General features: G+C 39.9%; 1 protein-coding gene across 1 annotated transcript in view; it reads right to left on the reverse strand.

Annotated features, from left to right (window-relative positions):
- Positions 1–2,049: 2,049 nt before the first annotated feature.
- Positions 2,050–23,339, reverse strand: part of LOC139454061 (leucine-rich repeat and coiled-coil domain-containing protein 1-like) — a 543,549-nt gene continuing 522,259 nt past the window's right edge. The window contains exons 19-26 of the mRNA XM_071235554.1: positions 20,783–20,882; positions 19,840–19,928; positions 19,576–19,650; positions 12,769–12,882; positions 7,094–7,188; positions 6,755–6,892; positions 4,424–4,559; positions 2,050–3,699 (exon numbers count right to left, since the gene is read on the reverse strand). Coding sequence (XP_071091655.1) covers positions 3,574–3,699; positions 4,424–4,559; positions 6,755–6,892; positions 7,094–7,188; positions 12,769–12,882; positions 19,576–19,650; positions 19,840–19,928; positions 20,783–20,882 — 873 coding nt within the window. The 3' untranslated portion in view covers positions 2,050–3,573. The remainder of the gene's footprint in view (positions 3,700–4,423; positions 4,560–6,754; positions 6,893–7,093; positions 7,189–12,768; positions 12,883–19,575; positions 19,651–19,839; positions 19,929–20,782; positions 20,883–23,339) is intronic.

Consider the following 23,339-nt stretch of genomic DNA (forward strand, 5'->3'; position numbering starts at 1 on the left):
GAGCTTGTCAGCTGAGGCCACATTCTTTTTATTACTAGGTTTCCAGAAGCGCCGCTCTTTCAAAGTCCAAATGATGAAAAACATTTTTTTTAAAAGATTACTCCCTTTTTTTTATTACCGCCGATCTTCACTTTTAAGCAATGTTATGAAAAATTGACTGAGCTTGTCAGCTAAGTGTGGAAGGAAAACTCAAGTTTGCTATAATATCATTTGAGCATCTTTGTCATGGTGGGGGCAATGAACCATAGCCACTGTGGCCAGTTTCTTAAAGGGGCACTGATCTAACGCAATTCCCCGGGACTGGTTGTTGCCTTTGTTATTGTTTTTTCCCAGTGAGTACCCGGATGTAGAGCAGAAATCTAGACTAGCTCGCGACCTCTGTTGCGCCATTCGTAAGCACATTAGTCACTTTTATGGATACCGGTAGTAATAAGAGCGTATGGTCACATTGATCAACAAAATGAAATACAGTTTTCGAGATAATAAGGAAATGTAGGTATCTTTGTGGGTAGCATCGGTAATGGTAACGAAGTTTTGATAAGTCACTTGCTTGGTAACTTTGCGATTTTCGTTTACACTATTTTGACTTGCAACACAAAGTAAATATTTCATCTGAGCATTGCTTTTTTTATAGTGTGTATATTTTTTTACTGTCAAAATGTGTAACATGTTTATTAAACGTATAAATATTCAGTTATTTTACAAAGTGACTGAAAAACATTTCCATCTGTATTATTATGATAACGAATTCCAAACATGTTGATGTTTAGTGTCATCACCAAGAGACTGAAAATGTTACGTTGAAAAGTACATTTCGATGTTGTTTGGCTTCTAATCCTACATAATAATCTGTTGTGATGTTTGTAGGCCCTTTTGATCGTCTTAATCAATCTGGACAGATTTTTTTAGTCAAAATGACTGAAATATTTACACATTTTATAAATTGCCTGAGAGAATCACATTTTACAAATTGACGGTAATCTATACACGCTTACAAAGGAAATGACCTGTGAAAACAACGTCTATCGCGCATTGAAGAATTTCCCAACCAAGACGTAGAGAAACAAGAACGAATCGGTTCAAATGAAGGAAAACAAAATGCAAATACCATAATTACAACTTACCAAATTTATGTGTATAAATAGGCAGCTTCCTTGTTCGAGGAATGTATCCGTGAATATCCACACAAAGGAATAATGTCCCACTCATCTGCAGCTATACAAAATAACTTATTCGATGTCACGTGTCTCTGTAACTATCAAATATTCTAAAAGATATATATCGTTTCGGGATTTTATAACCAGTGTTCGTTTCTCAACTGATCACTTGGATTGTTTCAGGTGTTTCACATAGGTGTCAAGTCTCAAGGGTTGGCTGAGAAAGGCCACGTGACAACTATTTTCATTACGTCCACGGTTCCTAAAAAATCCACTGAATTTGATAACAATGAGCAACCAATCAACGTATTATCAGTTAACCCTTTGAACAAAGTATGTTGTTTTTACATCGGCACTTCACGCCATATGAGTGTATTCCCTTTGTTTTAGTAAACCTAGACATGTAAACACTCACTTTTGACATATCCACTGTGAAAGATAACAGTGATTAATCAATCAACGTATTTTCTGTTAATCCTTTGATGACTAGGAACGATCCGTTGATTTACCTAAAAAAGTAAATCAACTGATCATTCATCTCTTGCTGGGCTGCCACGTGCATATTACATAACGCACATTTCACCTCACTTCAAACCTGGATTTAGATTGAATAATTACCCCAGACACAATAAATGCCAAATGAGAACCTTTGTCAGGTAATCTAAGTGGTGCTACCACTAATTGTACCTGTAATAAATTCATTAACTGAGCATCAAGTGAATGGCGACAAATACACAAGTGTAGGGTTATACGAGAAAACGTGGATGACAACAAGGGAGTAGTAATCGTATTATCGACGCAATCCGAAATCCGAAAATGCTTTCACTGCACGGATACTTTTTTTTAGTATTAAACTATAACCATCTGGGGTATTTCCAAATGACGACTTCCGATGAGCTCCGCCGTTCTTTTTGTCTGTTTGTTTAGGCTGAAGAAATGAATTAACATGCGCCCTTTGTGGAATCTTTATAGATCACATTTAACCAATCAGTGTTTATTCAAAAATGCGTAAAACAAATATTGCCTCCAGCCTCCAAGTTTATTTAGCTGTCCTTGCAGACGGTAGCCCAGTCTCTGGTCACGCTCAGTTGCGTTGCGTATCATCCGGGTACTCACGTGGGAAAAAACAATAACAAAGGCAACAACCAGTCCGGGGAATGGCGTTAGATCAGTGCCCCTTTAAAACAGTTACACCCCAACCAAAGGGAATCAAACTCTGGTCTCACTGTAACAAGTGAACACCTTAACAGCAGGGCTACCTGTTTCCACTCTTTATCTGTATTGAGCAACTTCAATAATAAAATTCACTCCGTATATGAAATATACTGGTACAGAAATATTTGGCACAAAGAATTTTTGGCTAAATCTGAAAATGTGAACACTTCCATTTCCTGATAATAAGAAACATGTTATTTTAATTATTTAGTTATGACATTAAAGATCTGACAACTGAGAAGTGTTACAAGCTGACCAGGCAGACACTATCTTCAATAGGCAGACACTATCTTCAATAGGCAGACACTATCTTCAATTCTAAGTCCACACTTTTTGTAATGTAACTTTCTTACATTTCTATTTTAACAATTGCTGGTGTAGCCCAGTTGTTAAAGTGTTTGCTTGTTAAGCTGGAGGCCCAGGTTCAATTCCCCACATGGGTACAATGTGTGGAGCCAATTCTGGTGTCCCCTGACATGACATTGCTGGAATATGGCTAAAACCGGCGTAACCTAATACAAAACTCCCTGGAATGTTTGAAGTGTCATCCAGGGGTGAGGTTGATGGAAGTGGCAGTAAAATCTCTACATCAACCCTGGATGAGCAGTTATCCTGTGAATCACAATGCTGTTTGTCTGTTGTGTAATACTACAATCGGCAATATTCCTCAACTAGATGGTGTGGTTGGTTGGTTGGTTTGTTTGTTTGTTTGTTTTACGCCACACTCAGCAATATTCCAGCTATATGACGGCGGTCTGTAAATAATCGAGTCTGGACCAGACAATCCAGTGATTAACATCATGAGCATCGATCCACGCAATTGGGATCGATGACATCATCAAACCAAGTCAGCGAGCCTGACCACCCGATCCCGTTAGTCGCCTTTTACGACAAGCATAGTCCCCTTTTACGGCAAGCATGGGTTGCTGAAGACTGATTCTACCCCGGATCTCTAGATGGTGTGGAAGAACAGTACTGTTCCAAGTATATTGGATAATGTTGTGGCTCTCAACCATCAGAAGGTGTCACGCCAGAGGTGTCAAAGGTCATGCACCTTTCACAAACCTAGATCTACTGGATCTATAGTCAGCAGGGAAACAGACAAAGCTGGTACAGAACACCCGTCACTTGATTCAGTCTCTAGGTGTAACACAGATGGTGTATTCTTGTTCCATGTTCATCACGGCTGCTGACCTTCACCTCAGAAGAGGTCAGACTGGAGGTCCCCAAGGGCATGTGTCAAATGTTTGAGCTTGTCCTCCATTGCGCGTTTGTTGCTCTCAGTCTCTCTCAACAACTCCCGCATCTCATTTTCCACTAGCGCCACCTGGTGGGAACAGAAAACAGGACATCCTAACATGAGCACATGTGATAATGTGACCATTCATGACATTCAAAAAATATATTAATTTCTGATGAAACAAATGCTCACTTTCAGCCTGGGCCCTACTACACGTAGCAATCGTAAATCTATGTATTGGAGTTACAAATGTAGCAGTGCACGACCATGGCAAGTCTATGTTTAAGTACTTAAGTTTCAAAGTGTCAGTGTTTCAACCATTGTAAATCTAAGTTAATGTATTAGAGTTTCAAAGTTTCAGTTCTTTGCTCATTGTAAGTCTTTGTTAAAGTCTTGGAGTTTAAAAGTATCAGTGCTTTGCCAATCGTAAGTCTATGTTAATGTATTGGAGTTTCAAAGTGTCAGTACTTTTCCCATCCTATATGTTAAAATATTGCAGTTATTATAGTCACTTTGCTACTAAGCTTTATGCAAGTGGCTCCTGGTCAATCTTAAACATTTTCATAAATGATTTCCCATTTTACCTATCCAAATGTAATCAAATCTTGCGAAAATGACAAAGGTAACTGAAGTTAACAAATCTGGCAATAACTAGTCCCATTCTTTAAGGGGGACAGTTTTTATTCAAACGGGGCCCTGATAACAATGTCTTAAACCAAATAATGTCAACTGTTAAATCAGAACAGGTTTCTGTACAATATAGCTCCAAGTCTGCTGTTAGGGGGAGACAACTGCTGTTCCTGAGTCATACCCTTCTGTTTGCTTCCAGCAATTCCCGTTCCTTCTGTTCCTTGACAAGAGTTATCTCCTCTTGGTGTGATTTCTCCTTGGCCTCCAGCTGTTTGCGGAACGCGTCATCCATCCCCCGCAGCTTCTCTATGGCCAGGCTGGACAACAAACAATAATTGGACTCCTATTTTCTGTCATACAAACACATAAATGGTGAAAAGGGGTCCATTATTCCCTCTCAAAGAGTCGTTATTAACTTCAGCTTACCGACAAGTAGGGACGGCATGGTTTCGTAAATGAAACTGTGTGTGAATGTAATGGGGAGAAATCATTATTTGTAGCTGACCCAAACCTTGTTTGATGGCAGACTCTAATTTCAAAATCTTACTCAAACACCTGGCCCCTTATGTTAGGCCTTTCCTTGACAGAGGAAATAATGTACATAGTTCATCAGTGTAATAGTCTATATTTGTTTGTTTGTTGCTTAATGCTGTACTTTGCAATATTCCATCTATAGGCCAACAGCCTGTAAATAAATTGAGTCTGGACCAGAAAATCCACTGATCAATATTGTGAGCAACCATCCACACCGCCGGGTATGAAAACACATGGGGAGGGTGAATACTAGACTTTCATAATTAAAGGCTAGTGGACACGCTTGCGTCAGGAAGATGGGCATATGGAACTTTATTACATACCATATTCAACGTTATAAGTGCCCAGGGCGCTCTCAAAATTAGAAATAGGGGGCTCTTTTTAGAATATAATTTTGGTGAAAGCGTTGAAAGATTGTAAATTTCGTGGTTTACGCTGACAGCCTGAAGTGATACAAAAGAAAAGATATATTTTTTCCAGAATTGAATTGCCCGTAATTAAGGGTGCATATAACACACGAGTGCGTATTATACACGAATAAATAAGTCTTGTGTACATTGATCAATTGGAAGAGGTGCTAATTGGGATTGTTCACTAACCAATATATTAGCAAATATCGCCATGGGCACTTATTAGAGCTGGGTACTACAGTATTTAGTTATGAAATAATATATTTAGATCCAAATAATTTTTCATATTTTTATATATAAATAACCCTTCATGCTGGAACTACTTTCAGCCTGTCTCAATGACACTATGGTTTTCGGAGTACGATAAATAATAATGCAAGAAAATACATAATAAACAGACCATTTGTCCTTTTCTTGTCAAATAACATATTTATATCATCTTTACATGTTATTCGACAAGAAAAGACAAATATTCTCTCTTTATTGTATATCTCGTAACAACCCTGGAAACCAATGGCATTTATCACAAATCTAAAGTAAACAATGTATTTTAGCACTGACTGAGTGTTTCTCGCTAGGAAGTCTCAGGGTGTTTACATAAGTGAACAGATATGGCAGTTGCTTATCGTGTATGACTGAGTCTTGTTCTTGGCAATTTTGTAAAAGAATCTTTAAATTAAAGGCAAAGGGCTACTCATCCACAAAGAATATGTCTTCAGCAACCCATGCCTGCTGTGAAAGGTGACTGTGCTTGTCGAAAGAGGCAACTAATGGGATCGGGTGGTCAGACTTGCTGACTTGGTTGATGTCCAGTTAATGATTACATTACATTACTTGTTTATGCTCCAAAGATCATGCTAACACATGAAACTCTTCCAACCATTACCATTTTCTGCCTGACCTATCTCTTGTGATTAAATTTTGTTTGGCATTTCATTCTATTGATTTCATGTAAGTCAGATCACCTGTCACATGGGAAAAGTGAAATTTGTCTAAAATGTAGATGAGAATTTTGGGAGCTTTTCATTCAAATTTTCATCATTTCTAAATTGACCTTTGTGAAACGTCGCAAAGTCTTTTGAAAACCGATTGGAACCAGCAATTTCGCCATTCTCACTTTTAAAACGACAATTACCATAAATTGCTGAAAAAAGAATTTGGCAGAATGGTACCTTTTCCTTCACATGAATTGTGTTTGAAATTCATGGGTTGGGGGGTCAGTGGAAGTATTTCATAAATCTGAGCTGACAAGTGCTTATTTTATTCCCTTAATGCCAAGTGACAGGCTGGGTAACAACAAGTACTGTCTTTAACGTCCATAGATATGACACGGACGGAGATCTAACCCCCAATCTTCTGCTCTCTGGGTAGCCCTTTAACCAAAGTTGTTGTCAGCACTGCTATTTCAGTATTTTGGGTATATTTACTGGGGTCAAACGTATCAACAAACATCAAACAGCTAGGTATCTAAACTTCCACGTTTCAGACCTGAAAGAATAAATGTATTATTTGAAAACATTGTTGCAATGCATAACAGTTACATTTATTTCACAGAAAGAACAACTTACTTTGCTGCTTCGATCGCCTTGTTTCTCTCTCCTGTTAGCTTTTCCTCCTTGCCTTCCCATGAGTCCTTCATTTGGGACACCTGGTGTTCCAGCTGACCAATCAGAGCAGATTTCTCTCTCCAGCGAGTGCTCAGGATGCTGAAACACATCAGTATTGCAATCAACATACACACGTCTGTTGCTGGATGTCCTTGACCCAAGATGAGTAGTTTTATCATATGTTTGTACTGTTTAGGAAAATCAGCCTTTTGACACATTTAGCCTATTCTATGCTTTTAGTGTTGTCAAACAGGCATTGGAAGTCTGTATAATCAGTTTCAGTACTCTCTAAACATTCACCTGTGTGCCTTCTGGGACTCCGCAAGCTCATCACGTAAAGAGGAAACTTCTCGTTTCAGCTCATCTTTCCGTCCTCGCAAATGGTCCATTGCATCCTGAAGAATCAAGGAGAAGCACACATGTAGTGACCGTTAGTGAGTGAGAGAGTGAGTTGAGTTTAATGCCGTTTTTAACAGTATTCCAGTTATATCATGGCGTGTCAGCTTAATGTGGGAGGAAAGCCCGAAGTGATGCAGGTCTCACACCTTTACCACTTTGCAAAAACGAGCACGGGTATGGTGCTGACAAACCTAGTTACATAATTGGGATGAACTGGGATTCGAACCCACAATCAAAGGTTTCTGGCGTGCCCAAGGGACGCAACTCTGCACAAGGAATTGTGCCCCCATAGATTCTATTAAAGAACATTAGTCTGTGATAATTCATGATTGTGGCCTTGAACCAATCATGCTTTGTTTGTTGTGTGAGCATTATTCTAGCTACCATATATCGCTGTGTATAAAGCGACACCACGTATAAGATGACCTCCCTGTAAACGCCTTCAAAATCGACCTCAAATCCTATACTCCGTGTATAAAGCGACCTGGAATGAAGCATATCACAAGTGCGCACACAAACCTTATATTTGCAATAACAATATGTTTATCTTGCATTGTTGTTTTCTACGATGATTGGTCACATGCATAACACAAGCACACGTCGCCATTTTGTGTTTACATGGTGCGACACCAAGTTACTGGTGCCAGTAAAATAAAATTAAAAAAAACCAATGTGAGATCTTAGACTCTGTGTATAAAATGACCCCCCTTCCTAGCCCCCTCATTCTAGGTACGAAAAACTCGCCTTATACACAGTGATACACGGTATATCACTGCAGCCTGTAAATAATCAAGTCTGAAACAGGCAGCCCAGTTTGATATTGTGAGCAATGTCTAACAACATTAGGTTATGATGACTAAGCCTGACCAACCCATCCAACTTTGTCACCTCTCAAAGCAAGCAGTAGGGTGATGCAGCGACCTATGGTATTCTACCATTGTCACCTCTCAAAGCAAGCAGTAGGGTGCTGCAGGCACCTATGGTAATACACTGTTGTCACCCCTCAAAGAAAGCAGTAGGGTTCTACAGGGATCTATGGTAATCCACCATTGTCACCCCTCAAAGCAAGCAGTAGGGTGAGACCTATGGTAATCCACCGTTGTCACCCCTCAAAGCAAGCAGTAGGGTGCTGCAGGGACCTATGGTAATCCATCGTTGTCACCTCTCAAAGCAAGCAGTAGAGCGCTGCAGGCACCTATGGTAATCCATCGTTGTCACCTCTTGCAGGCACCTATGGTGATACACTGTTGTCACCCCTCAAAGAAAGCAGTAGGGTTCTACAGGGATCTATGGTAATCCACCATTGTCACCCCTCAAAGCAAGCAGTAGGGTGAGACCTATGGTAATCCACCGTTGTCACCTCTCAAAGCAAGCAGTAGGGTGCTGCAGGGACCTATGGTAATCCACCATTGTCACCCCTCAAAGCAAGCAGTAGGGTGAGACCTATGGTAATCCACCGTTGTCACCTCTCAAAGCAAGCAGTAGGGTGCTGCAGGGACCTATGGTAATCCATCGTTGTCACCTCTCAAAGCAAGCAGTAGAGCGCTGCAGGCACCTATGGTAATCCATCGTTGTCACCTCTCAAAGCAAGCAGTAGGGTGCTGCAGGGACCTATGGTAATACACTGTTGTCACCCCTCAAAGAAAGCAGTAGGGCGCTGCAGGGACCTATGGTAATACACTGTTGTCACCCCTCAAAGAAAGCAGTAGGGTTCTACAGGGATCTATGGTAATCCACCATTGTCACCCCTCAAAGCAAGCAGTAGGGTGAGACCTATGGTAATCCACCGTTGTCACCTCTCAAAGCAAGCAGTAGGGTGCTGCAGGGACCTATGGTAATCCACCGTTGTCACCTCTCAAAGCAAGCAGTAGGGTGATGCAGGGACCTATGGTAAAACACCGTTGTCACCTCTCAAAGCAAGCAGTAGGGCGCTGCAGGGACCTATGGTAAAACACCGTTGTCACCACTCAAAGAAAGCAGTAGGGTTCTACAGGGATCTATGGTAATCCACCGTTGTCACCTCTCAAAGCAAGCAGTAGGGTGATGCAGGGACCTATGGTAAAACACTGTTGTCACCTCTCAAAGAAAGCAGTAGGGTTCTACAGGGACCTATGGTAATCCACCGTTGTCACCTCTCAAAGCAAGCAGTAGGGTGATGCAGGGACCTATGGTAAAACACCGTTGTCACCTCTCAAAGCAAGCAGTAGGGCGCTGCAGGGACCTATGGTAAAACACCGTTGTCACCTCTCAAAGCAAGCAGTAGGGCGCTGCAGGCACCTATGGTAATCCATCGTTGTCACCTCTCAAAGCAAGCAGTAGGGTGATGCAGGGACCTATGGTAAAACACTGTTGTCACCTCTCAAAGCAAGCAGTAGGGTGCTGCAGGCACCTATGGTAATCCACCATTGTCACCTCTCAAAGCAAGCAGTAGGGTGATGCAGGAACCTATGGTAATCCACCGTTGTCACCAATCAAAGCAAGCAGTAGGGTGATGCAGGAACCTATGGTAATCCACCGTTGTCACCCGTCAAAGCAAGCAGTAGGGTGCTGCAGGAACCTATGGTAATCCACCGTTGTCACCCGTCAAAGCAAGCAGTAGGGTGCTGCAGGCACCTATGGTAATCCATCATTGTCACCCCTCAAAGCAAGCAGTAGGGTGATGCAGGGACCTATGGTAACCCACTGTTGTCACCTCTCAAAGCAAGCAGTAGGGTGAGACCAATTCTAACCCACTGTTGTCACCTCTCAAAGCAAGCAGTAGGGTGAGACCAATGGTAACCAAGGTCTCCAAAATTCATCAGAACTACTCAGTGTTAATTACACTGCTTCCCCATCACCAATGAATACATACAGCTACTTTTGAGTGTAGTTCATATATATGACCAACCATGAGAGAAGGACCTCATGGGTGAACAATCATATTTTGACTCATTACATTTTAAAACTACAGTGTTGTAGGAACACATATATACAATTCACAAGCTACGATTCATATTTATTAGAGATAAATAGCATTAAACATTAGAACTCATTTTCTGCAAAATCCAATTTCAGACTTAAAACAGTTCATGTGTTTATTGCACTTTTTAGATATAATGTCTGATTAATTGAAGGTAAATATGTATGCTGAAATGTTTGAAATATATAGAATGCTAAACGAGCTCCCGTGTTATACTAATTTTATGAAACGAGTGATTAGTTCTGGTATTTGACAAGCGAAAGCAAATCAGATACCAGAACTATTCATGAGTTTATTTTATTAATTACTTGCCATTTATAACTTTTTTTTAGAATTTCACTGTCATGTATAAATAGGCAGACATCTACACAATCTACAATGTAGTCCAATTGAGTTTAACAGAATAATACTTCAAACATGTAAAACGACACATATTAATTTAATACCTTACATCCGCTCACCTTTAGAATTCAGGCGTCCGTTCCACAAAATTATCGTAGCGCTAAGGTTATCGTAACTCACATACTTTAACAGAAACTTACGACTGTCGTTGCGCTACAGTACGATCGCTTTGTGGAACGGGCCCCTGCACCACAAAGTTTATAATCATGTCACAATACCTGATGACACAATTAGTGGAATTTTGTTGCAAGATCCATCGACGAAATGATGAAATGTGACGTCAGCCTACCAACAAGGTACCTGAGTGGTCACTGAGTGTGCATAAGCTCCTCTTTGTGATCTATCATCTCCAAACACAATGTCATTGAATAAGCCAAGAGATGTTGAGAGCTTTCAATGGTCGTTAATGTAACTTGTTCCCGCAGTACATAAGCACACGCTTTGGTATTACACAACGTGTAATACAGCTGTATGTTTATTAAATGGGCAAGTAATAAAATGTTCTTATCATATTACAAAAAAAGATATTTTGGCCTACCTTTAGAATACAGTACCACAAACTTTTCAAAAACGTGATCATAACCAATGAGGTAATTTGTAGTATTTTGTTGCCAGTTGGCAAAACACCGGCGAAACAATGCCCTGTGACATCAGGAGTCATCGAGTGTGCATAAGCTCCTCCCAGTGATCTATCATCTCTACACGCTATGTCATTGAATACATGTGACCTACGGCAGAGATCGTCCTCACGAGAAGTTGTGGTACTGTATTCTAAAGGTGCTCCGATATTTTTGTACAGTCTGCACATATTGCCATTTTTTACGGTAGTAAGCTGATGTCAAGTGTCCCTCTTAATAACGTCACAGCACATTTGTATCCTGGCAGCCATAAGGTCCCTTTTCTCCTGGTGGGTCACCAGTGAATGAAGTGACAGTCTGGTTGCAGTGAAAGGATAACCAGCAGTGGCTCCGACCAATGAGAGCTCAGTTTACATCTCACTGAATAAAGTGACAGTCTGGTTGCAGTGAAAGGATAACCAGCAGTGGCTCCGACCAATGAGAGCTCAGTTTACATCTCACTGAATAAAGTGACAGTCTGGTTGCAGTGAAAGGATAACCAGCAGTGGCTCCGACCAATGAGAGCTCAGTTTACATCTCACTGAATAAAGTGACAGTCTGGTTGCAGTGAAAGGATAACCAACAGTGGCGCCGACCAATGAGAGCTCAGTTTACATCTCACTGAATAAAGTGACAGTCTGGTTGCAGTGAAAGGATAACCAGCAGTGGCTCCGATCAATGAGAGCTCAGTTTACATCTCACGTTCAGCAATATTTCATATATTGTGTCCTGTGTTATCTGCTCTGCATGTAGCAGGGTGTGGAGTCATCCCACAGATGACATCCTTACCTTGTCAGCTTGCTGACGGGGTTAACCTCTTTGGTCATATGGACAAGGCGTCTGACCTCTGATCAGAAGGTCAGTGGTTCGAATCCCATCACGGGACTCAGAAATTTTATGGCCGCTACATACACATGGCCTTTATGCAAAGCAATGACAGGGTTAGCACAAAGTTTAAACATGGAGTAGGGCTCATTTGACCTCCACGACTTATGCACAGTTTTGTTTGGTGATCAGCTGACACAGGTCACCCAAACGTTCCATATCATGGCTGACAGAGGAACATAGTGTATACACTGACCAGTAAAGTATTGATGGTGTCTCCAACTAGATTTTTTGGAAGTTAATATTCCTTGCACTTTTTATGAAGCTTCATGAGAAAATGTGGTCCAATGTATATCTGGACTGGATAATTATTTGTGTCATTTACTTCATTGGTGTTCATTATATCAACCACTGGTTTGCCTGGTCCCGGCTAAAGATACATACAGGATCCTATGATATAGCTGTATTGCTGACTTGGGTTTAAAACACTTCACGCTGTTAAGCATTGATTAAGCCATGACCTCCAATTTGATCTTTTATCAAAATAGTGCGACAAAAATATGTTTTATCTTGTCAGATATCACATTCTCAGACAACGATACTAAAACTTTGCTACGCTGCATATAAAAGGAAATATGGCCATGAATTTGAGCTGTCAAAAGTCATCCACATTTAACATTGTGAGAAGAAAACATATTTAACATTTGCAAAGACATTATGGGCCATATAAAGACTCGGGTATCAGTTTTTCAAAATAGTATCATGTGACTCACCTGGGTGTCCTGATTGGCTGTTCTCTCCTCCAAAAGCTGAGCTTCTAAGTCCTGTTGTACTTTCAGAGTTTCTTCACGAGCTTTTCTTATTTCTCCGTCTCGTTCAACAAGGCCCTAGAGGAAGAGCAAAAAGACAATTACATCTTCTTCTACAATTCAGGTTTTATAGCTTCAGTCTGTCCATTTGCCAACTTCGTTCTATTATGAGTCTGATTTGAAATAGGCAGTGATAAACATATCTGTCCACTCAAATTACAGTCATGAGCGAGAGAAATTCTGTGCAAGGTTACTGATTGAGAAGGTGATGTCACTTCCTGAATTAAACTGTGGTAGTGATTGGGTCAGGGGTATTTTCATAATACAGTTGTTCCTCAAAATAACGCCCTTCAGGATACCGCAGATTCGGTTCAACCGCGGGGTAACCACTGGCTCCTATCAATTTCATGCTGTTTCCCATGTGATTACATGTATTTGGTGAGAGTTCAGCAATGACCTACTGCAGATTCAGTTTAACCGCGGGGTAACCACTGCCTCCCATAAATTTCATGCTGTTTTACCATTTGATTACATGTATTTGGTGAGAGTTCAGTGATGACCTACTGCAGATTCAGTTTAACCGCGGGGGTAACCACTGCCTCCTATAAATTTCATGCTGTTTCCCATGTGATTACATGTATTTGGTGAGAGTTCAGCAATGACCTACTGCAGATTCAGTTTAACCGCGGGGGTAACCACTGCCTCCCATAAATTTCATGCTGTTTTACCATGTGATTACATGTATTTGGTGAGAGTTCAGTGATGACCTACTGCAGATTCAGTTTAACCGCGGGGGTAACCACTGCCTCCTATAAATTTCATGCTGTTTCCCATGTGATTACATGTATTTGGTGAGAGTTCAGCAATGACCTACTGCAGATTCAGTTTAACCGCGGGGGTAACCACTGCCTCCTATAAATTTCATGCTGTTTCCCATGTGATTACATGTATTTGGTGAGAGTTCAGCAATGACCTACTGCAGATTCAGTTTAACCGCGGGGTAACCACTGCCTCCTATAAATTTCATGCTGTTTCCCATGTGATTACAAGTATTTGGTGAGTAGAGCGATGACCTAATAAAATGAACACCTGGTTTGTTTTATTTCTTATTTATTTGTTGCGTGACACAGCGTATGTTCTCCATATCTAATTAGGATCTGACTTCCAACTTTGTAAATTTAACTTTAATTTGTAAACAAACATTTAACTTGTTTGTATGTTGTTTCCCTCTCATATGTTGCAACAGTGCATGAGCAATTAATGAGATCAGTGCTGTGAACATTCGTGAATAGTTTTTCATATCAAGCGTGCTGCGTGTTGTCATTCGAATAACTACATAACTACATTGCGAATGTGTGTGTGTTGAGAGAAAATACACTTGGTAATGGCGGCAGTGAAGAGAAAATACACTGGGTAATGGAAGCAATGGAGAGAAAATACACTGGGTAATGGAGGCAATGGAGAGAAAATACACTGGGTAATGGAGAGAAAATACACTGGGTAATGGAAGTAACGGAGAGAAAATACCCTGGGTAATGGAGGCAATGGAGAGAAAATACACTGGGTAATGGAGGCAATGGAGAGAAAATACACTTGGTAATGGCGCAGTGAAGAGAAAATACACTGGGTAATGGAGGCAATGGAGAGAAAATACACTGGGTAATGGAGACAATGGAGAGAAAATACACTGGGTAATGAAGGCAATGGAGAGAAAATACACTGGGTAATGGAGGCAATGGAGAGAAAATACACTGGGTAATGGAGGCAGTGAAGAGAAAATACACTGGGTAATGAAGGCAATGGAGAGAGAATAAGGGTGGCAGTGAAGAGAAAATACACTGGGTAATGGAGGCAATGGAGAGAAAATACACTGGGTAATGGAGGCAATGGAGAGAAAATACACTTGGTAATGGAGGCAATGGAGAGAAAATACACTGGGTAATGAAGGCAATGGAGAGAGAATAATGGCGGCAGTGAAGAGAAAATACACTGGGTAATGGAGGCAATGGAGAGAAAAAACACTTGGTAATGGAGGCAATGGAGAGAAAAAACACTTGGTAATGGAGGCAGTGAAGAGAAAATACACTGGGTAATGGAGGCAATGGAGAGAAAATACACTGGGTAATGGAGGCAATGGAGAGAAAATACACTTGGTAATGGAGGCAGTGAAGAGAAATTACACTGGGTAATGGAGGCAATGGAGAGAAAATACACTGGGTAATGGAGGCAATGGAGAGAAAATACACTGGGTAATGGAGGCAGTGAAGAGAAAATACACTGGGTAATGGAGGCAATGGAGAGAAAATACACTGGGTAATGGAGGCAATGGAGAGAAAATACACTGGGTAATGGAGGCAACGGAGAGAAAATACACTGGGTAATGGCGCAGTGAAAAGAAAATACACTGGGTAATGGAGGCAATGGAGAGAAAATACACTGGGTAATGGAGGCAGTGAAGAGAAAATACACTTGGTAATGGAGGCAATGAGGGGGATGAAATTAAATAGAAGTAAAGAAGAAATTTTCTAACTATATATCCTCAAGCCTTTAAAAATCTTTGACTGTTTGCATTATTGAAATGTGCATTATTCAAGTAATTAAAAGTCTTTACCTGTATAAAGTATTCAATTAATTTGAAACCTTTAACTGGTTGGATTATTCAAGTAACTAAAAGTCTTTACCTGTATAAAGTATTCAATTAATTTGAAACCTTTAACTGGTTGGATTATTCAAGTAACTAAAAGTCTTTACCTGTATAAAGTATTCAATTAATTTGAAACCTTTAACTGGTTGGATTATTCAAGTAACTAAAAGTCTTTACCTGTATAAAGTATTCAATTAATTTGAAACCTTTAACTGGTTGGATTATTCAAGTAACTAAAAGTCTTTACCTGTATAAAGTATTCAATTAATTTGAAACCTTTAACTGGTTGGATTATTCAAGTAACTAAAAGCCTTTACCTGTATAAATAAATCGAGTAATATCAAAAGTGTTTAACTGACTTTCAATCAGGTAAGCTAAAAACGCTAAACTATATTATTACATCTATGTTACATCGATAAAAAACCTCAAAAGTTCTATTTTGCTGGAGAGAAGAATAAACATAAGCGATATTGTTACACATTGTTATATTCTCATTAAAAATGAATCACAAGACATTGTTGTATGCCATGTTTCTGGAAAGGATAATACAGTCGTGCCCCGCTTATACGGACTTCAGATATCCGGAAACCTCGGTTCCCGGACGATTTTCATTCATAACGAAATAATTACTATATAAATTTACCCGTATATCCGGAAATTCAGTTTCCGGAACCGGACGGCCATTTTCATACACAAAACACTGAAATGCACTCAAAATTGTCTCACTTATCTGGACAGTACACTTCCGCTGGTGGTAATATCTTTGATTCGTGAGAAGTCAATTAACCAGTGACACTGAGTTACGTTTGAGACGAGCTTGTTTATTGTACATGTACATGTTGAACTTCATTACGTATTACGAGAACATTACGAGGCATTGTTTTATATCTAGGGATTAAGATTACCTTGTGTATTTTCTCGTAAACTAAGCCAGAAACAGCAGTCAGCTGTACACACGTTTTCTTAGAATCGACCGGTGATTCGGTAAAGACACACCCAATGATATAACTTTATAGGATTTTTAATGCAAGGATCGACAACAATTGTATCTGAAACTATTTTTTTTTATCAGGAATAATATATTCCATTATTTTCTTAATTAAATGCAGCCTTTACTAAACATATTTAAAATAATAATAACCCTAAGCGAAGCAGCTGATCGCTATTCTCGGGTATTTTTTTTACATGGAACCAGTCTGACCAGTCACCGTCAAGGCTCACGCGCATGTGATCGCGTGATCGCGAGAATTTCATGTTGACATAGAATCGTCAAACAAAAACAAATATGACTTTTAACGAGTCAAAGTATGTCATCTATGATATATGTATCCATTCTCTGTCAACTAAAGTTCGTTTCAAGGCGTCAATAGCGGTATTCCGACCGTGGTTGCTGTTAATAACGGTGAGTTGTGCGATCTTCCGATCGCTTCACACACGATTTCGCCGAAATTAATAAAAACAATATGTATAAGGAATTTTGTCATGAGTTGAATAATTGAAGGGAAGTAACTCTTCCAGTAAGAAGCTGGTTTCAGTTATACGGAAATTCGTTTATACGGACGAATTGTGAAATGACGCTAGTGTCCGTATAAACGAGGCACGACTGTATGACAATGTAGGCAAGGGACTTTCAACTTTGCAATGAGAAGAACAATTGTGATCGTATTCATTTTCATGAAATGATTACATCACCAAGTTTCAGTTTATAATGTCTTGAAGTCTATCTTGTCTGTCAGATTGGATTTCTGACATTTTATCACTGATTGGAGATTTTTTTTTCACCAAGATTAAGAGGAATTTGTTCCAAAACAGGCTTGTCTCCACGGTAACCCACATAAACAATGTAGTATAATGTTCAGGCAGACAACTTTTATTACTTGAGTGTGAATCGATTGACCTAAAACGTCAGAAAGACAGGGATATTATTACAATTAATCAACACAATTTCAGTAACATAAGAACCTCTTACTGCGAAAACAATTAGTGCACCTCTGAAAAGTGTACACGAAGCATGCCAGGGACGTTTCAAAGAGATTTGTCAGTTTGTATGCAGGGTGCTTAAGCCATTCATACAGCTGTCTGTGTCTCTGTGGCTAATGTAGGGACACCCTGTGTTTCTGTGGCTGATGTAGGACACATGTTGGTCAGCTGTTTGTTCTGTGTTTCTGTGGCTGATGTAGGACACATGTTGGTCTGCTGTTTGTTCTGTGTCTCTGTGGCCAATGTAGGACACATGTTGGTCAGCTGTTTGTTCTGTGTCTCTGTGGCTAATGTAGGACACATGTTGGTCAGCTGTTTGTTCTGTGTTTCTGTGGCTGATGTAGGACACATGTTGGTCTGCTGTTTGTTCTGTGTCTCTGTGGCCAATGTAGGACACATGTTGGTCTGCTGTTTGTTCTGTGTCTCTGTGGCTAATGTAGGACACATGTTGGTCAGCTGTTTGTTCTGTGACTCTGTGGCTGATGTAGGACATATGTTGGTCAGCTGTTTGTTCTGTGTCTCTGTGGCTAATGTAGGGACACCCTGTGTTTCTATGGCTGATGTAGGACACATGTTGGTCAGTTGTTTGTTCTGTGTCTCTGTGGCTGATGTAGGACACATGTTGGTCTGCTGTTTGTTCTCTGTCTCTGTGGCTAATGTAGGACATATGTTGGTCAGCTGTTTGTTCTGTGTCTCTGTGGCTAATGTAGGACATATGTTGGTCAGCTGTTTGTTCTGTGTCTCTGTGGCTAATGTAGGGACATATGTTGGTCAGTTGTTTGTTCTGTGTCTGTGTGGCTAATGTAGGACACATGTTGGTCTGCTGTTTGTTCTGTGTCTCTATGGCTGATGTAGGACATATGTTGGTCAGTTGTTTGTTCTGTGTCTCTGTGGCTGATGTAGGACATATGTTGGTCAGTTGTTTGTTCTGTGTCTGTGTGGCTAATGTAGGACACATGTTGGTCTGCTGTTTGTTCTGTGTCTCTGTGGCTGATGTAGGACATATGTTGGTCAGTTGTTTGTTCTGTGTCTCTGTGGCTGATGTAGGACACGTGTTGGTCAGTTGTTTGTTCTGTGTCTCTGTGGCTTATGTAGGACACATGTTGGTCTGCTGTTTGTTCTGTGTCTCTTTGGCTGATGTAGGACATATGTTGGTCTGCTGTTTGTTCTGTGTCTCTGTGGCAAATGTAGGACACATGTTGGTCTGCTGTTTGTTTTGTGTCTCTGTGGCAAATGTAGGACACGTGTTGGCCTGCTGTTTGTTCTGTGTCTGTGTGGCTAATGTAGGACACATGTTGGCCTGCTGCTTGTTCTGTGTCTCTGTGGCAAATGTAGGACACGTGTTGGTCTGCTGTTTGTTTTGTGTCTCTGTGGCAAATGTAGGACACATGTTGGTCTGCTGTTTGTTTTGTGTCTCTGTGGCAAATGTAGGACACGTGTTGGTCTGCTGTTTGTTTTGTGTCTCTGTGGCAAATGTAGGACACATGTTGGTCTGCTGTTTGTTTTGTGTCTCTGTGGCAAATGTAGGACACGTGTTGGTCTGCTGTTTGTTTTGTGTCTCTGTGGCAAATGTAGGACACATGTTGGTCTGCTGTTTGTTTTGTGTCTCTGTGGCAAATGTAGGACACGTGTTGGTCTGCTGTTTGTTTTGTGTCTCTGTGGCAAATGTAGGACACATGTTGGTCTGCTGTTTGTTTTGTGTCTCTGTGGCAAATGTAGGACACGTGTTGGTCTGCTGTTTGTTTTGTGTCTCTGTGGCAAATGTAGGACACGTGTTGGCCTGCTGTTTGTTCTGTGTCTCTGTGGCAAATGTAGGACACATGTTGGCCTGCTGTTTGTTCTGTGTCTCTTTGGCTGATGTAGGACATATGTTGGTCTGCTGTTTGTTCTGTGTCTCTGTGGCAAATGTAGGACACATGTTGGCCTGCTGTTTGTTTTGTGTCTCTGTGGCTAATGTAGGACACATGTTGGCCTGCTGTTTGTTCTGTGTCTCTGTGGCAAATGTAGGACACATGTTGGCCTGCTGTTTGTTCTGTGTCTCTGTGGCTGATGTAGGACATATGTTGGTCAGCTGTTTGTTCTGTGTCTCTGTGGCTGATGTAGGACACGTGTTGGCCTGCTGAGACAGAAGCCTCGGAAAGTCTCACCTCCTTTAGTTTGCGAACTGTTTCTGTTTGGTCATCAATCACCTTGGACTTGATTCTCAGACCATCAGTCTCTCTCTGGAACATAACATTTCAATTTATATTTGATCAATGTTGAAATATTGAGGAAGCCTCCTATGTGATTGAAGGCAAGAATCATCTTTGGTTGGATGGTAATGAATATTGTTTGATGGTTTCACTGATTCCAGACAGATTAGGCTGCAAGTTTTTAATTTACAGCAATGAAATATCAACACAATGTCTGACCTCAAGCTGTTTCTTGAGTGTGGCGTTCTCCTGGTTGAGGATCTCGATCCTGGACTCCAGGCGACCTCGATCCTGAGCCAAAGACGAACCTGAAAACACACTAGTAAACATTGAGGGTGTTTACAGCAAAGTTGAAATCATCCTTATACATGTATTGTAATAGTATTATGACCACAATGCCAACTTTCCACAATGAAGTAGTTACAGTCCTGTCTCCTTTGACCATCATCTTATAAAAATAAAAAAAAGATTTCGAACACTGATTCAATACCTGTAAATGTTTTAACCTTCAAACCTCACACACATTAGGTTGATCTCATATATATCCCCATGTTATGGGTTTTCGGATGCTTGAGAAACATTCATAGTTTTCTCTCTAATCACATGAACAACTGTAAAACATCTCATTCACTAATAAAAGAACAACTTTCTCTTAAAAACAATCCTGAGTACATACAACGCCAACGAGATATTACACCACCAGTTATAGCGCGAGCAATCGCCATAATCATGGCCGTCCGGAAATGTATGACATCCGAAAACCTATGATCTGACTATGTATGATATTGAAGCTTTACTGCACAGTTGTCCATAATTGCACTGAATGTAGCGTTAAAATACATCTGTTTTTAAGAACATAAAATCTTTCACGAATAGTAATAAAAAATGATTTTTCCCAAATTTGCAGACCATTGTGACATCATGGTAACTGTTGATCAAATGACAGCAGCATTTTCTCTGTCAATGAAGATGGTTAGCTGTACACTCAAGACACTGGTGATTACTGCTACAAACTGAAATAGTTGGCAGAATGATAGTGGATGATAAAATTACAAAAGTTTAAAATTCCTTGCCAAGACTTGGTGTTTTTTTATCGCCCTATGTTACTATATTTTTTATACATATCAAATGTCACAAGGGTAAGATTGTCCATGTAGCTCACCTTGCTGAGCCAGTTCCTGCCCCCACAGCTTCCTCTCGGCCTTAAGGCCATCGATCACCGATTCCTGAGCATGGACCTCAGCTGACAGATGGGCCTTCTCCTGGAACAGTGAGTCACTGAGTTGGGCTTAACTCTGCTTTTAACAGAATTTCAGTAATATCAACTTGATGTGAGGTGAAAGTTGAGGTGAAATTTATTTTAATGTCTCGTCCAGGATTATTTCACTTATATAGCAATGTGCATGCACATGTGTGTGGCTGCTTGTACTAGTCCAGACTGATGCTGATTTATAGTGCTAGTTCAATGAGATACCATGCCGCAGTTTAACATGAATACCCACTCAGACACAGTATACTGACTCCGAGCCGACCAGTCCTTGTTTTAGCCGAGCGCCAGACAGGGTAACAAGTACCTTCTTTTACTGCTTTTTTCGCTTGATGTGGGAACAAAGCTCAAAGTGATGCAGGTCTTAGAAGTGTACCATGTTGGTGAAACACATGAGCACAGGTTCTGACAACCCTAGAAGGATAATCAGGGCAAAAGAGGAATTGAATCCACAAGAATCAATTTATCCAGACTGAAGCCAAGCATACAGAGCTGTAAATGTTTCAATAAGAAAAGGGTGCATACATGGATAAATTGTTCTAGTAAAAGGTATGTTGCATGAAATAAAAAGTTTCACTGAAAAACATCAGTGGTGGGCTTTCAAATGCCGGTTGACATGAAGGCTGGGACGATTCACCAACTGTGTGATCCGATATGCATCACGGTACCTTGTCCATGATCCGATATCACATAGCACTAGTCCTGTAGTCCTTGCCAAACTGCCCAATAGTTAAGGTATCATATGGACTAGTAGAAATTTGCGACATGTTATCATAAGGAGGACTAGTGGACTTAAAATGTTAGTTTCTACCGCTGATATATAATTAAACTTTCATTGCTGAATAATTATATTTGACAAAATGTAGTTTGGATTGGTCTGTTTAGTGGGAAAACTTAATACTATTACTGTTTAAAATAGAGGTTATTAATATTATAACAATAACTTGTATAATGACTTCTGAGGCGGATTTATTCTCCTTGTTTGCAGTTGTTAGTGACTTAATAAAATGCATTGGACAGTTATTATTTAAGTTTAAATAATTGTTACTTTAATTTTAAATGTTTTTGTCGACAAATCAAAAATAACTGCAAGCCTTAAGCAAGCATAATATATAAAGCAGACACAGTTTATGGATAACAACTTCTTTCAATACTGGAAAGGCGACGTATCCTGTTTAATTGGCTTCATGTCCCATTTGCTTCCACCTATGTGTTCTCTGTCCATCATGTTATGACAGTATTATCCTTCTGTTGTTATTACTTAGTCATATCATCCCACTCATGTATGCAATTGTTGTTACTGTTTATCCCCTACCTACTATATATATTCTGGACAATGTTCTTCATTTAGTCTTGCTTGACAACGGTATAAGGATCTTTTCTGAAACATCGCTTTTACAGTATTAAAGAAGTTGATATCCATAAATTGTGTCTACTTTGTCATCCGTCAACTTCTAAGTAATGCCTTTCAAACTATTCAAGTATAATATGAAGGCATTTAGAAGTTAGAAGAACATGAACACATGACACTTTTTATGGATAGCAACTTCTTTTATTCTTTGTCACGATATTTCAGAGCACCTTCTTGCTCCTTCATCCGATGAAAGCTGAGTAAGTGCATAGAGTTATTATATACATAAATCATGATCTGTTTACACAACACAAGGTGGGATGAATGTACAAAGATAACAATACAAGGATGAAGCTGATGAGATAGAACTAAAGTTATCTTTCCACCTTTGTTATCATATTACTTTTGTTGTTCTTACAGGTACATATATATGTTCTCTGCTTCATAGCATTTATTCACCTGATGTTGGAGTAAGTATATACTCCAAAATGTTGTATTCCTCATAATAAAGAAGGTGACATCCATACAAATTTCTTTTTCCTTAAAAAAATAGTTCCTGTAGGTGAACTCATTTGCATATTTAGTGCAGCATAATAGCTAGTTTATCAGATTAGTTCGTTATTAGATCATATCAATAACACTATGTTACATAGGGCGACATTTTTTTTATTTCTTGGTTTACGGATGCGCCGCTCTTTCAAAGTCCACATGTTAAAAAAAAATAAATGAAAATTTCCCTTTTTTTTATTACTGCGATTATTGCAATCGCGTGAAATGTAAGTCAAATGACATCTTTCGACGCCTCTATTTCATGGCTTGGACAGGATGCCAAAATATATGCATAAGAAATCTTTGTCACAGCCCGTAACCTAGCACTGTGCATCAATGATGCTCCATATTTTTTATATAGATCACGATTTCATGCTTAAAATGTTCAGAATAAGATGATTTAACCCAAACCTTTCGTCAAAGTCTGAAAATTATCATACACAAGGACAGTAGCATTGCTGTAATTTGATTGGCTGCCTTAGGTCACATGCTTAAATTTGACCAATCACAAACCTTGTAGCAGATGATGTTGGTGAAACAATATAAGTTTTT

Source organism: Haliotis cracherodii, unplaced genomic scaffold (genome assembly GCF_022045235.1).
Source record: "Haliotis cracherodii isolate W230 unplaced genomic scaffold, xgHalCrac1.p SCAF_10, whole genome shotgun sequence".
NCBI lineage: Eukaryota > Metazoa > Mollusca > Gastropoda > Lepetellida > Haliotidae > Haliotis > Haliotis cracherodii.